General features: G+C 49.6%; 2 protein-coding genes across 8 annotated transcripts in view; one reads left to right on the forward strand and one right to left on the reverse strand.

The window, feature by feature from the left end:
- LOC125703501 (basement membrane-specific heparan sulfate proteoglycan core protein-like) overlaps positions 1-10580 on the reverse strand; it is a 45412-nt gene extending 34832 nt beyond the window's left edge. The window contains exons 1-5 of the mRNA XM_048968062.1: positions 10532-10580; positions 4684-4833; positions 2389-2589; positions 1036-1150; positions 771-901 (exon numbers count right to left, since the gene is read on the reverse strand). Coding sequence (XP_048824019.1) covers positions 771-901; positions 1036-1150; positions 2389-2589; positions 4684-4833; positions 10532-10580 — 646 coding nt within the window. The remainder of the gene's footprint in view (positions 1-770; positions 902-1035; positions 1151-2388; positions 2590-4683; positions 4834-10531) is intronic.
- LOC125703213 (ubiquitin carboxyl-terminal hydrolase 48-like) overlaps positions 1-13716 on the forward strand; it is a 57178-nt gene that overhangs the window by 25980 nt on the left and 17482 nt on the right. For 4 of the 7 annotated variants that reach the window (XR_007380799.1, XM_048967358.1, XM_048967362.1 and 1 more), the window contains exons 1-2: positions 10910-11683; positions 11953-12132. The exons of 2 other annotated variants lie outside the window; for them this stretch is intronic. Coding sequence is in view for 4 of the 5 variants with exons in the window: in XM_048967358.1 (XP_048823315.1) it covers positions 11530-11683; positions 11953-12132 (334 nt within the window). In the remaining variant the exon portion in view is untranslated. Of the gene's footprint in view, positions 1-5219; positions 5309-10909; positions 11684-11952; positions 12133-13716 lie in introns of those variants that run through there. One more of the 7 variants, XM_048967359.1, reaches the window with a different exon arrangement.

The following is a 13716-nucleotide window of genomic DNA, read 5'->3' on the forward strand; positions in this document are numbered from 1 at the left end:
GTGCAGCCTGCTCTGAGATCAAGGTGACCCACGGAACAGGACGTGGGACAGCCCCTCAGCTGCTGACACGGGGAAGAGAAGTGCCCTTTTCTCAGTGGAGGCCACCAGCCCCAGCAGCAGCCTGCAGATAGCATCACTGCAGTATCTGATGCTCTCGGAGCCTTCCAGCCTGACATCAATGCAATTAGCTGATCGTCTCTACTTCCATTCAAATGAGCTCCTTGCCCTCCGTTATGAAAGGAAAAAAGCTCAAAGGGAACCCAATTTCTAAGGGTTTAGAGAACAGAAGGCAAATAAAAATCCCCCCACGTCATCACAAACATATGATACAGGGATAGAAGAGAATCCAATTCACGATATTTTTTTTCTAAACCGTGTTTTGCCAGTGCTGCTCCACCAGCTGTGCTGTTTCATCCGTAGGCCTTCGCAGTAAACATCCCCAGGATAATTTTCATGTTTCTTCCTCCCCTGCGCACTCTCATTCAGATAAAAGTAGATGAAAAGATCATGTGTCTGGGGTGGTAATCGTACACAGCTCTGTAAAGCTGCTCATTACCTCATCTTCTTCTCTGGGTACGAAGATCACCCAGCAGTTTTGAAGCTTATCAAATAAAAAGCTCCTGAAATTAGGGCCGTGTGATATCAAGCCACCCAAAGTGCCTTCCCTCCCTGCTCATAAAAGGGAAGTAAAACAACACACAGAACACCTGACGTGTCTTTTGTTCAGGGGATCAGTCAGAGCTGGCGGAGCTCTACGGCAGCAGAACTACCTTTGTTTGGTGCATTTCCATTCAGCTTTCCATTGCTGTGCTCTGCGTCTTCGTCTTGCTCATTTAATTGCTCCAGAGCCAACTGACGCCAGCTCCGCAAGGACGCCTTTCCAACCCAAAACCCATCGCTCCTGCGGGGAGACAGCAGCGTCAGCAATGCCAGTCACAGCCCAAATGGAAAAAGCTCGAGAAAAAACTACTTGGGCATTGATTAGCACAGCTAAAAACATCTCTGGCGACGTCAGAAGCACCAGGACTCACGTACCCCTTGACTGTTATCTTCAGCAAGTTGGTGACTGTTTTGTAGTCTTCATTTAGCTGGTTTTTCAGACGCAGGATTCGACACCTTTCTACCACACAGTCCTTGCAAAGTGCTTTGACTGGGATGGGGGAGAAAAAAAACACTGTGTTACACTGCAGCACAGGCAGCTGAGCATCTAGCTGGTTTGAGAGCTCACGTGGAAGGCATGCACACCATGGTCACCCTGCATCACAACCTGAGGGGCGGCATGTAAGCAGGGGAACTGCCATGGTTCAACTCCTTTGCTGAGGTGCTGCCTGTTCCACCAGCTTGTTGGTACCAGAACGCAGAGAGCTGCGAGGGAGCTTGCACTGACACGTGGATGTGGGAGTCAGAAGCGGGGGCTGAGGTTTGCACCCCAAAGCTGTGTCACGGCTCTTCTGTGGCACAGAGGTGCCATGCAGACACCTCCGAGGTGCCATCGTGGGATGAGAGGGCTCCCTGCCACCCAGCTCAGGGAACTCCTGCAAGCAACCAGCTAACAGCCCAGAAAGGCTCCAAACCTCCTGTGATACTGCGCAGAACCAGGAGCAGCCCTGCATATGGGCTTACTCCTCGGGGTGGGAGCAGGGGTCACACTCACATCCTTCCCTCTCCGTCATTCTCAATGAAGAAAATGCAGGTGATTTTCCAGCTGACTGAGAACGGCTGCCCTGTTTTCAGAAAGCCTGCCTGCATCATGGGATGTTCTGCTGGCTGCATTTCTTCCCTATAAGTGCCTAGCAGGAGCTGAGCTAATTTGGTCTCAGTGGGAGCTATTGAGCTCCTTTACAAAGGGAACCAAGCCTGGAGCTCGGTTCAGAGATGCCCAGGGACTGCAGAGCCAGCCCTGCCCACAAATCACACGCATGGCAGATGTGTGCAGCACCAGCATGTTCACTGACGGGTGTGCGCTCCCAGCGGGTGAGGCAGCCCAGGACTGGCTGGGGTGGGTGGGGGTGAGGGGACAGAGATTTTCTTATCAGGCTTTAAAAAACATTTCGAAGAGTCTGGGGGGTGACACATGCAAGTTATGCTATTTCAGAGAATTCACTTTGTTGCTTTCTCAGGAATTCCTCTGTGCACAGCTCTCCCAGGGCAGAGCAGGATTCAGGCCTGAAACCAGCCCTGCAATCAGACTAACTGTATTTATTTGGACGCTAATATAATCGAGTGATTAAAAAAAAGAAAAAAAACAACAACATGAAGCACTCGGAAATGGCAGCACAGAAATAAAGTTATGGTAATAAAGGATGGCCCAGCGAGGCGCCGGGCCCAGAACAAGGCTTGAGCACATGCTCAGACAGCAGGAGCAGGAGGGGGACCTGCAAGCCCCACCGTTCAGCCTGGGTCCCCCGCCGTATCTCCTATAGAAGAAGTCAGCCACGTACTCAGATATCCTCTTCATGATGCATATCTTGTCAGGATGCAGCTTCCCGTGCGAGCACAGGCAGGCGGTGTTGTCTATAGGTTTGGGAGGGGTGGACTTATCCAGCCACTTCTGCAGCCATTCCAGAGAGATGAAGTCGTACGGGGAACCTGGTAGAGAAAAACAAGGAGAGAAACAAGCCCGTGCGTGTCAGCCACACAGCAGATGGCATTCTGTAATCACTCTGATATCCAACGGCACCTTCACAACCAAACGTGGCAGCTCCATCTCCATGGGACAAGTTGGCAAACACGTGCCGCGGCTCCCGCCCAGCCCCACGGGCTGCTCTACCACTCTGGCCCAGGCAGACAAGGACATTTACAGTGCAAACGGTAACCTGGTCCGTTTTTGTTTTAATCCAAACGACTTCTTTTTGTTCTTGAAGCTGAGCAGCAGGCTCGCTCCTGTCTGCTCAAGGGGAAGCACAGAGCCAGGGTTCGGGTCACTGGTGGGTCAGATCGGTACAAGCTGTGAGATGGCTTCGTATGACAACCCTGCACCTCCACCCCACGACCCACAGCGATGCACACACCCACAGAACACATATGGTTACACTGAGAGAAGGAGTGGTGCATTGTGAAGCTGCTTGCTGAGGCTACGCATGCATGGCCAAGCAGCTCATCTCAGTGCTTCTGCCCATTTCAGATTAACACACATCCATCATTTCACACCTAGGAGCAACAGAGAAGCTCCAGCAAAATACTCAGCCCCCAAACTTGCACTGGGGCTTTGCGAGGCCTGGCGTCAAACCCTCTCTCCTGCAGGATCCAGCAGCAGTGTTTCCATCTTACGCAATGCTGCCAAGCTGCACAGCCGTGACCTCTGGAGAATTGCAGCACTGTCAGAAAGGCTTTGCTAGTTAGGGATGAAAGCCGCCTCCCCCAGAAAGGACGGGCTTTTCTTTTTCCTGAGGCAGGCTTTACAAAGCTGGCGGAAAATGTGTCTGCACAGCTGCAGGGAGAAGCAGAGCTCCTGAGGGACGGGCCTGCAGCAGCTCTGAGCAGCTCTGAGCAGCACTGCCCCACTCAGGCTGTGACAGCAGTCAGGGCAGCGCTGTCCCCAGGGCAGCACCTTAAAGCAGGAGCAGAGGAGCTGAGATTTATTCCTTTATCATGGTAGGATTGTCAAGAGCGAGCTGTTCTGTTGCTGCTGAAGGGCATAAAAATGCACCAGGGCTGTGCTTGTTGCTCCTTTCTAATGGTGACTCATGGCATATTCATACCTCCATCACGACCATCCACCGCAGCTTTGATTTATGGGTGACATTTTAACACCCCTTAGCCTTGCAGCTGTGCTGTGACACCCCCTGGTTCGTGAATTTTGCTCCAGTGTTCCCAGCCTGGGCTCACAGACCAAGCAGGCACACATGCAGGGGAGAGGTTTAAGTCCTCAGCCAAAGGCTGCTGCTCAGCTTCTTAAATCTTGCTGCTGGTTCGGAGCATGGAGCAAGCTAAAAGCTAGAAACAATGCAAACTGTCTAACGGGCCACGCAAACATCTGGAAGTCTTTAATTCCAGTTGCTGGGACTTTTTAGGAGATGTAGAGCGAAGGGAATCTCCCCACGCTGGGCAGACAGCGAGCTCCTGTATGCTTGCTTTGAAAAAGGTGGGAGAGAAAGGCAGCAGGGGATAAGGATCCTGGTGGTCAGACATGCTAAGGCAACAAGATGCAGGGAGCAGGAGGAAAGGATTAACCTCAGTCACTCATCAGGCAGGCTACGAAGCTCAGGAACGCAGCTTTGAAGCCTCAGCAATGATAAATCCAATCATTTTCTGCTGGAGGCCAACTGTACCTGCAGGTTAATTTAGACCAACAGCACTGCTGCTTGACGTGAGTTGGCAATCGGAGACTGGGCAGTTATTCTGCCTCGATGCCACTGAGCTCTTAACGAGACGAGCTGCTCACCGGGCAGAAGCAAGCAGTCACAATGCATGCAAGCACACAGGAGACCGACAGGAATGGAGCAAGAAGGGAATTAGCAATGCCAAAGGCCATTAGAAAGAGCAAAAAGAGAGAAAAATAGGTTAAGGCAGATAAGCAAATGAAGGGAAGCAAATCCAAGCATGCACACAGCAACAACAGGCAGTGATCGCCTTCCTCGCCCAGAGGGCCGCAGCCACAGGGCCGGGCTGCAGGTTAGTTACACAACATCACTAATCTTAGCAAAGGGCTACTAGAAGAGACTACCACAGTGTCTTACAGACCAGCTTCAGCAGGTAACCTCTGGTAGAGCTCCTTCACCTCTTCGTGCTTGATTTTGCCCCTGGCCACGCTCTGTTTGCGCATCTCGGCCATTTCGTTGCACCACTCCTCAAACTTGCAGTTGTCACGTTCCACCAGCTCCTGCAGGAAAGCTGTGGGGAAAGGGAAAAAGAAAAAGCCACCTCTCACCTCGGGGAGAAATGCAGTGATGGTCACTGGCCCCACAGTCAGTTATTAGGGACAACAACTAAGCCCAAGAATCCCCCCCTGTGGCTACCGACATATCAGGTCGTTCTGGAAGCAAAACACACTGACACTGCCCTTCCCAATACTTACGGCAGTAGATGATCAAACGCTGCCGTCTGTATAACCAAGATGTTATAATCACAATATAATTGTGTATAATTGTATAACCAAGATGTTATAATCACAATATAATTGTGTATAATCAATAGATATCAAGATGTTATAATCGCAATATAATCAAGAGAGTAAGGCAAAGCAAACAAGGATCACAAAAAGAGAATAAGTGGAAGAGCTTACCCTTGGGTTGAGCTCACCAGAAGATACCAAAAGAGGGGATCTCCAGAAGAGATCCTTCCCCTCTGGTAGCCAGCTCTTCAATAGGTCCAGGAGGGGTGCAGCCTGGCTCCACCCCTTCCGGCAGCACAGCTGAATTGCCTTCACCTGTGCTCCTCTGGCTATCTCAAGGCTCACCTCAGGTGATTAATCAGAGGTTCAGGCCGTGACTCAGCAGTTCCCATACACTCCACCCCTTCACGGCGTGAACCAATGATCAGGTTAACAAAAGGGTTAGCTTTCCCTAATACAGAGATCCGGTATATCGCGACGCTTATACAATTTTATCGCGATGTATGTTGGTACAGTTCAAGACAAGTGATGATTAGTGGATGTCTATATTCTTCTATGGGCCAGTGCTCGATGATGTGCCTGGAGGCATGAGGTCCTGAGGTGCAGGTCCGTTCTATGTTCCATCAGTCCCATGCAGACCATCACCGGGTGTTGTACGTGATCTGACAGCAACACTGGAACGCTTGATGGCATTTTGTTCCTTCCGGTGGTCCTGAAGGCTCACAGACTCACGGGGAGTAATACAGATGTTTTACAGGTACCAGGAGGGGAAGGTCTGCTCTCCAGGGCAAGATACAGGCCGTATTTCTGTCTTGGGTCAACACTTCCGCTTGTACTGGGGCACGTCCTGGCCGCCTGTACCACACCTTTTGGCCGGATATCTGCGGCTGCATAACGATATCAGGCACCAAAGGAGGTGTCCTGATCTGCCACAGGGACATGATGGGGGTCCCTTTAGCAATAAAGATCGGAGTGTTGACCACAATATCAGTAGGCCATGTACCTATTACTGGAGGGACTACTGGGCCTCCCACCTCCAATAGTCTCCCCCAAGGTGCAAGTAGGCCACACCACTTGGGTCCTACCTGCACCTTCCAGGGCCATTTTATTTTATGGGTACCTGGCTCTAAGTTTTCAGGGGCAGGGAGCAGAAGATTATTTTCATTACCAATCTGGGGTCTTACCTGATGATCAGTGCCCGTAATTTGGATCCTAAGCGGGGTGGCCCATGTCGTCTGCAACATTCTCAGGGCACTGGGTCTGCCATCTCGAGGTCTTTCATTCAGGTCCCGCAGGGTTTCATACAGTCTTTTTGTCCACCCCTGCAAGGACTGGGAGTCTGTCTTCAGGGCAGCCTTAAGAATACCATTATAACGTTCGATGAGGCCTGCCCCCGTTGGATTATATGGCAGGTGGAATCGCCATTCGATGTTATGTTCTTCTGCCCAGCGCTGTATCGTTGCACCAGTAAAATGAGTCCCTTGGTCGCTCTTGATGACTTGAGGTGTCCCGTAGGCAGACATCAGTTCAGTGAGTGCCTTGATGGTATATGCCTGGTTTGCTTTCGGTACTGGATAGGCCTGCAGCAGCCCACTTGCAGTGTCGACACAGGTCAGGGCGTATCTTGCCCCTTCGGAACGAGGAAGGGGCCCGATGTAATCGACCTGCCATCGCTGGAGAGGATTGTGTCCCCTAGCAAGATGGGCTGTTGTTTCGAGCAACGATCTCGGTCTCATCTTGGAGCAAGCGTCGCAATCCTGGCATGCCTGGACGATATCAGATAGTTGTATGGGCAGTCCCCATGCTTTAGCAGCTGCCCACATTGTCTTTTGTCCAGCATGCCGTAGCTTCTGATGTAACCAGCGGGCGATGTTCTCAGATGGTGAATTCTCAATCCATCGAACTCGGGCCAATGTGTCGGCTTCATCGTTTCCCGGTGACTGTAGGGGCTGATGACCAGAAACATGGTAGACACGTACAGTCCTGTGTTTGACCGTATTCCATACATCTAACCACATGTCTTTGCCCCAGATCGGTCGGGCGTGGATAGTCCATTCCTGGGTGGCCCACTGTGCAATCCAAAGAGCGAGCCCCCGGTACACAGCCCAACTATCTGTGCAGAGGTCCAGGATACCATCACCGGGTTCCTTGGTTATAACCATCCACACGGCTCGCAGTTCTGCCCATTGGCTGCTCTGACCATCCCCCTCATCGAACCAGATTGTCTCGGTGGAAGGATGGTATGCTATTGCTCTCCACTTGCTCAGGTTGCCCTTGCTGGACCCATCTGTGTACCAGGCATCTTCAGGGATAGGATATTTTCCCTCCTGAACGGGACTCTGCTCTGGTGGAGCGACCAGTATTTCTTTTGGTGCATCACTGTGATACGTAACTGGGCCTAGGATCTTCTGGAGTTCCTCTTTCAAGGGGGATGAAGACAGACTGCTCCTTTGGCTGAGATAGGCGACCCATCGTGCCACTGTTTGTGCTTGGGCCACCCCTGTCTTAGGAAGGTGGGTCAGATCCTTCACCCACCCCTGAATTGGCAGAGTGGTCTTGACTATAACTGCAGCTGTTTGAGTTATTGGCTCTACTGCCTGTAATGCCGAATAGGCAGCCAATAACTGTTTTTCAGTCATACTGTATCTTTCTTCTGCTCCGTGCCAAACCTGAGACCAGAAACCAATGGGGGTCCGAACAGAACTCTGGCGTTGCCACAGGCCCCAACCGAAGCCGTCTTGAGTAACATGAACGTCCAACTCGGCTGGGAGGGTAGGATCGAATATACCCAATGCCTGAGCTTGTTTAACTGCCAGTTTTGCTTGTTGGAAAGCATCCTGTTCGGTTTTCCCCCACTCCCATAGCTGCCCCTTTTTTGTGAGTCTGTATAGTGGCCTTAGCAGCTGCACTAGGTGAGGTATAAAGGAACGCCAATAACCCAATATACCTAGAAACTCTTGCAGCTGCTTTGATGTTGTAGGGACTGGGAACGCCTGAACCTTATCTATAACAGCACTGGGTAGCACTTTGGTCTTTCCTGACCAAACCACCCCCAGGAATTTTACGGACAGGCCTGGACCTTGCACCTTTTGGGGATTTATAGCCCATCCCCTCTGTTGTAAATAGGCAGTTAATGAATCTGCTGCCTGTCCTACTGCCTCCAGTGAGTCGGATGTCAACAGGAGATCATCAATATAATGATATAGGTTAACATCATCAGGTTTTCTCCAGTCAGCCAGGTCATGCGCCACTAGATTGTGACAATACGTTGGTGAATGCACGTACCCCTGTGGCAGGACCTGAAAGGTCCACTGCCTGCCTCCCCACGTAAATGCAAACTGATCTCACGATTCCTCAGCAATTGGGATACTGAAGAATGCATTTGCTAGATCTAGGACACAACGATAGGTTTTTATCTCCCTACTCAATGTGTCCATTAGGGAGGCAATATTGGGTACGGCCGCATGAATAGGCGGCGTGACCTTATTTAATTCTCTGTAATCTACTGTCATCCTCCATGTGCCATCCGACTTTTGCACCGGCCATATGGGGGAGTTATACGGGCTGTGTGCAGGTCTTATAATGCCCACTTTTTCTAATTCCTGCACTGTTCTCGATATTTCATCTTGCCCACCCGGGAGTCTATACTGTCTAACATTAGTAATCCGGCGCGGTTTCGGCAGGCAAACAGGCTCATGTTTCGCATGGCCTCTTAATATTGCCTGCACCGCCCGGATACTGATACATCTCTGTCGAAGTCTGAACTCTCCCACAGTTGTTTGGAGAGCCAGACCCCATAGAATGTCTATGCCCAGGATGTATTCTTGGACTGGGGCAATAGACACCTTGTACTCCCGGGGTGGGAGACGCCCAACCCCCAATTTTAACCATGTTTGGGTGACAGGAATAGTCTGTCCCCCAAAACCACCAATCATCACTCTGTCACCATCAAATTTTCCCGGATCTCCATAGATAATTGATGTCTCTGCTCCTGTGTCTACTAGTGCCATAACTCTCTGAATATTTTTTCGGGACCAATAAATCGTTAATTCTACATAGGGCCTCCGGTCCCGTCTGGAGGCCCTACGGGGACTAACATCCCTTGTCACTGCATGAATTGTGCTAGGGCCAGTTCTTTTGCTTCTGACGGCTCAGGCATTGTGGCCCGAGACACCTGAGGTGGCTTCTTTTTCCTGTTTGGAATAATAAAATCTTCTAGGTTCCATGTTGTTGTTGGAACCCTCTCTATAGCTCTTACCCTTGATTTCTTAGGGTAGCTCTGGAATTTTTGATTGTCCTTTAGTTGTCTCCAGAGCTGGAGAAGGACGTGGTTGGGCTGGCGGTCGATCTCAGCAAATTGGACCCCAGCCCGAATTAAATCATTAAACATTTGTTTTCGGGATACCCTTATGGGTCCCGATGGAGGAGCTCGAGTAGCCGGCATTTTGGTTTTATTTACCGGCAGGACCTCTGCTTCCTCTAAAAACCGAATATTGCGCCTAGTCCGCAGGCGTTCTGTTTCTCCCAGGTTGGCAACTAACTGGGCAGCCTGCTGGACTACGGCTTCTGATGCTACAAGAGGATTTAATATGGAAACTAGGGTGCCGTACAGATGGGAGGGAGCTTGCTGTAGAATTAAATCTCTCATCCCTGCTGAAAATTTAACCATATCAGGGCCATCAAATGTATCTTCATAGATGGCCTCTCTTACACCCAGTTCACGGATATAGTTTTGAAGGTCCTCCATGGAGGACCACATACCTGTATGTAACGGTATGTCTGATTTATTCGGCCATACCATACGGCAGGCCGCCATTAACCATTCTAGTATGGAATGGTTTTCATCACGATATTGATTGCCTACGTATAACCTCTGTCTGAGAGCAGGATGGACAGTCATGGTGGCCAACTTAGCTATTTCTGGGCCATTCACCAAGACACTTTCTGCCCCAGAATCCCACAATCTCAATAACCAAGCCGGCACACTTTCTCTAGGCTTCTGCCGAAATCGTTGTACTAAGTCCATTAATTCTGTTGCCGTGTATGGCCGAGCTGTAACATGTAAATGAGTCTGGGCAGGGGGCCATTGATCAGGTGGCACCCCTGCCGGTCTGTCCTGTACTTTTTTTGTTTTCTGGGTTACAACAGGACGGACTTCCAGTGGATCAGTTAGAGTTGGACATTCAAGGTCTGATTTGGATTTCTTGTTGTCCTGATCAACGAAGTCTGTTGATTCAGGAGTCTGGTCATCATTTATTGAAATATTACGAATTTGGCTTACAGGAAGATGTAGAATTGGCTTCTTCCCCGTTAAAACGCCAAGTTCGTGCTCCAGCTTTTCAATGCGGTCTTTCAAAAGCTGATTTTCAGTTTCTAAAGTATTATTTCTTAAGTCCGCATGATTTAAAGCGGTTAATAATGGCCATGCCACCATGGAGGCAGCCAATTGTCTTTCTTTGGTAGTGAGGGCATCCTTACCAAGTCCTTGAAAATAGTCCGCCATGCGATATGGGGAGAGACTGCCCATAACGCGTAAGGGACCCCATTTTTCAATGATGGCAGCTAACTCATAATAGGGCGATCCCTCAAATCCTGGGATCTGCCCTGGAATCATTTTCTCTAGAGGAGTATTGTTCTCCCCCTTGACCCATTTATAGAAATTCCACAGGAAAGACATGATGTTAATTTCAGTATATTCAGCCTGCCTGGCTCGCCAAGTGTATAACCAAGATGTTATAATCACAATATAATTGTGTATAATCAATAGATATCAAGATGTTATAATCGCAATATAATCAAGAGAGTAAGGCAAAGCAAACAAGGATCACAAAAAGAGAATAAGTGGAAGAGCTTACCCTTGGGTTGAGCTCACCAGAAGATACCAAAAGAGGGGATCTCCAGAAGAGATCCTTCCCCTCTGGTAGCCAGCTCTTAAATAGGTCCAGGAGCTCACAGGGTCCGGCAGCCCGTATCGGCTAGGCTCTCCGATGAGGTCACCTAGGGCGCGGCACTCCTTCCCTGGATAGCAGTGCTTTCGCCGTCCCCGCTGCAGAAAGGACCCGAACCAAGACGCCGTCGACCGTGGTGTTCCAATGATCCTGCCAGCAGTTATCACGTCGGGGTCACCATTTGTCGCAACCGGCGGGAGAAAAGATACGACCAAGGGCTTGATCAAGCATTCTCCAACTTTAATCAGAAGGCAGCGTTATTTATTACAGCGTATAATGAGGCTAATACATATTGCAAAAGGCGAGCTCCTGATAGGTCGGCGCGCAGGTAGCTAATAACAACCGCAGCTGCATTCCCACGGTCAGCACCCCCAGTTCTGCATCCTGTTATTCCTTCATGTTGGTTCCTCATAATCCTGCTGTCCTTGATGATGATAGGTTAGCAGGCTCGTGTTTATGCCTAGTTATTTCAGTCTTATCAGCGGGGTTGTGTCAACATGACCCTTTTCTGCAAGCCAGCTCTCAGCTATGCTCTCCACAAGATGTGAACTGTTATTGCTGTCCCCTGAACTGAAGCTTGGCCATTTGCCTTCGCACAGACAAACTGGCCAAAGGAAAAAGCTGAACACCTACATTGGCTTCCCTGAGCTGCTCGACATGAAGCCTTTTATGGAACAAAAAAGTGAGTAGCACGCTGTGGTAATTGGCAGTTACCTCTCAACAAACGAGAGGGGATCTTGTCTGAATCTGCTCATAGCTGGGGAGTTTGTCCAGAGCTGTTGGAAGCCTGAGCAGCAGCTGCCTGTGCCTAGCTGGGCAGGTTGCAGGAGTTCTAACTAGCAATGTGAAGAGGGCTTGGGCAGCTAGGTGCAGCCTTTGCATGCTACCCTGCAGAAAGCTGAAGTGCTGGGGAAGAAAGCAGGAGCTAAATAACCACTGTTTCCCTTCCAGGTGGTGCTTATGTATACAAACTGAGTGCTGTTCTCATACACCGAGGTGTGAGTGCATACTCAGGGCACTACATCGCCCACGTGAAGGACCCACAGACAGGAGAGTGGTACAAATTCAACGACGAAGACACTGAGAAGATGGAGGGCAAGAAACTGCAGCTGGGGATGGAGGAAGATCTAGGTAAAATCTTTGAGTTGTGAGTGCCCTTTTAAAATAACTCTTTTCACGGAGGCTGAATACGTGAAGGCCCTGATGCTCCTAAAAACAAAAGTGCTCCTACACATGCTGTCACATCTTAGCAGTAAGGTGTGAAATGGCAATTCTGTTAATTGCTGCCACATCTTCACTGCAGCCCCGTGCAAGTGTTTACGCGTGCCTCGTGATCATTCCCTTTCCTCTAGTATTTCTCTTGCTGCCACATAACGTGCAGATAACACGCTGATAAGTTGTGCTATCGGGGTGGAGCAGCTGCTTCCTTGGCCAGCGTGCAGGAGGAGGCTCAGGAGCAGATAACAGCACGGTTGTCAGTTTCCTTAACGCGCTGTTTTCATTTCCACGGCGTTGTTTTAATCTTTGGCTGTATTAGGAGGCGGCAGAGAGTTCACACCAATCTCGGTCCAAAAAATCCAAGATAGCCTTTTTCAGTTTGTGCTTTTTGCTTTTCCTTGTGCTGCTGTCACCTCGCCTCCTGCTGGTGTCCTCTTACAGCGCCAGTAACCCATTCCCAAAACACTCTTCCACCTGGGTGCTTCTGTTGTGCTGCATTTCCAGCACCAGTCATTGGACTTGGTGAAACACTGCCTTTTTTTAAAGCATCCTTAAACAACAGCTTAATGAAGACGTGCCCTTAGGTTTGTGTCCAAAGCCTGAGTGCAGCTGTGGGATGCTAGCCTGCCTCTCCTCTTGCCTATGCAACACCTGCAGGACGCCACTTTATTTTCAGCTCTCTTGCTAATAAACACCTTCTTGCATTTCATCAGGGTGTGCGTCAGTGCAGGCTGCCACCAGAGCAGCTTTGTCATCCTGTTAATGTTTGACTGCCCTGTGCTCTCAACCCAATTGTGAAGCTGGCTAGACATCTAGTGGTGTAAGGGAGGAAAATGAGCCCTGAGAGGAAATAAAATGTTCTCAGCCTTTTTTCTTTAACCTCCCAAGTTGCCCAGAGGAGCAAAATAAGATGCAGATGGACTGCTGTGGCCTTGACCCTCTAAAGGGTACTTAACTGCAAGAAAGTGTTCTTGCTGAAGAACAGGGCTGCTTGGGTGGAAATAAAGCATGCCTGGAAACCCCATCAGGTTGGAAGCCTTAACATTCTCACCAAATGTTAAGCAAAATAGGAAAGTACTGATTTTAGTTGCCTACTCCAAGCAAAACTGGAATTTGAGAGTTGCTGTCTTCATTACAAATGCATGCAGCAGCAGGAAGAGGTTGGCAATGAAAAGCAGAGGTCTGTTGTAGGGAAAGTCCTGAGGCCAGGCCTTGCTGATGGGAACAACTCAACATATTTGAAGAAAATGCAAAATAAAGACCATCTTGGAAGTCCCCTGGATGGTGGAAGATGCTTGTAATTTTTCTCCAGGATTTGGGAGAGAAACAAAACGACACTTCCTAAAAACTATTTCAATATTTAGTTTATGGTTTGACCTACAGAGGGTTGGGATTTTTTAGTGTGTTTGTTTAGTATGTTTGTTTGTGAATTTTGACTCTGCAGCTGTAGACAAGTTTGCTGTCCTTGCCTGGCAGTCTGGAAGCAGTTGCTCTTGC

The sequence above is a fragment of the Lagopus muta genome, chromosome 21 (assembly GCF_023343835.1).
Source record: "Lagopus muta isolate bLagMut1 chromosome 21, bLagMut1 primary, whole genome shotgun sequence".
Lineage (NCBI taxonomy): Eukaryota > Metazoa > Chordata > Aves > Galliformes > Phasianidae > Lagopus > Lagopus muta.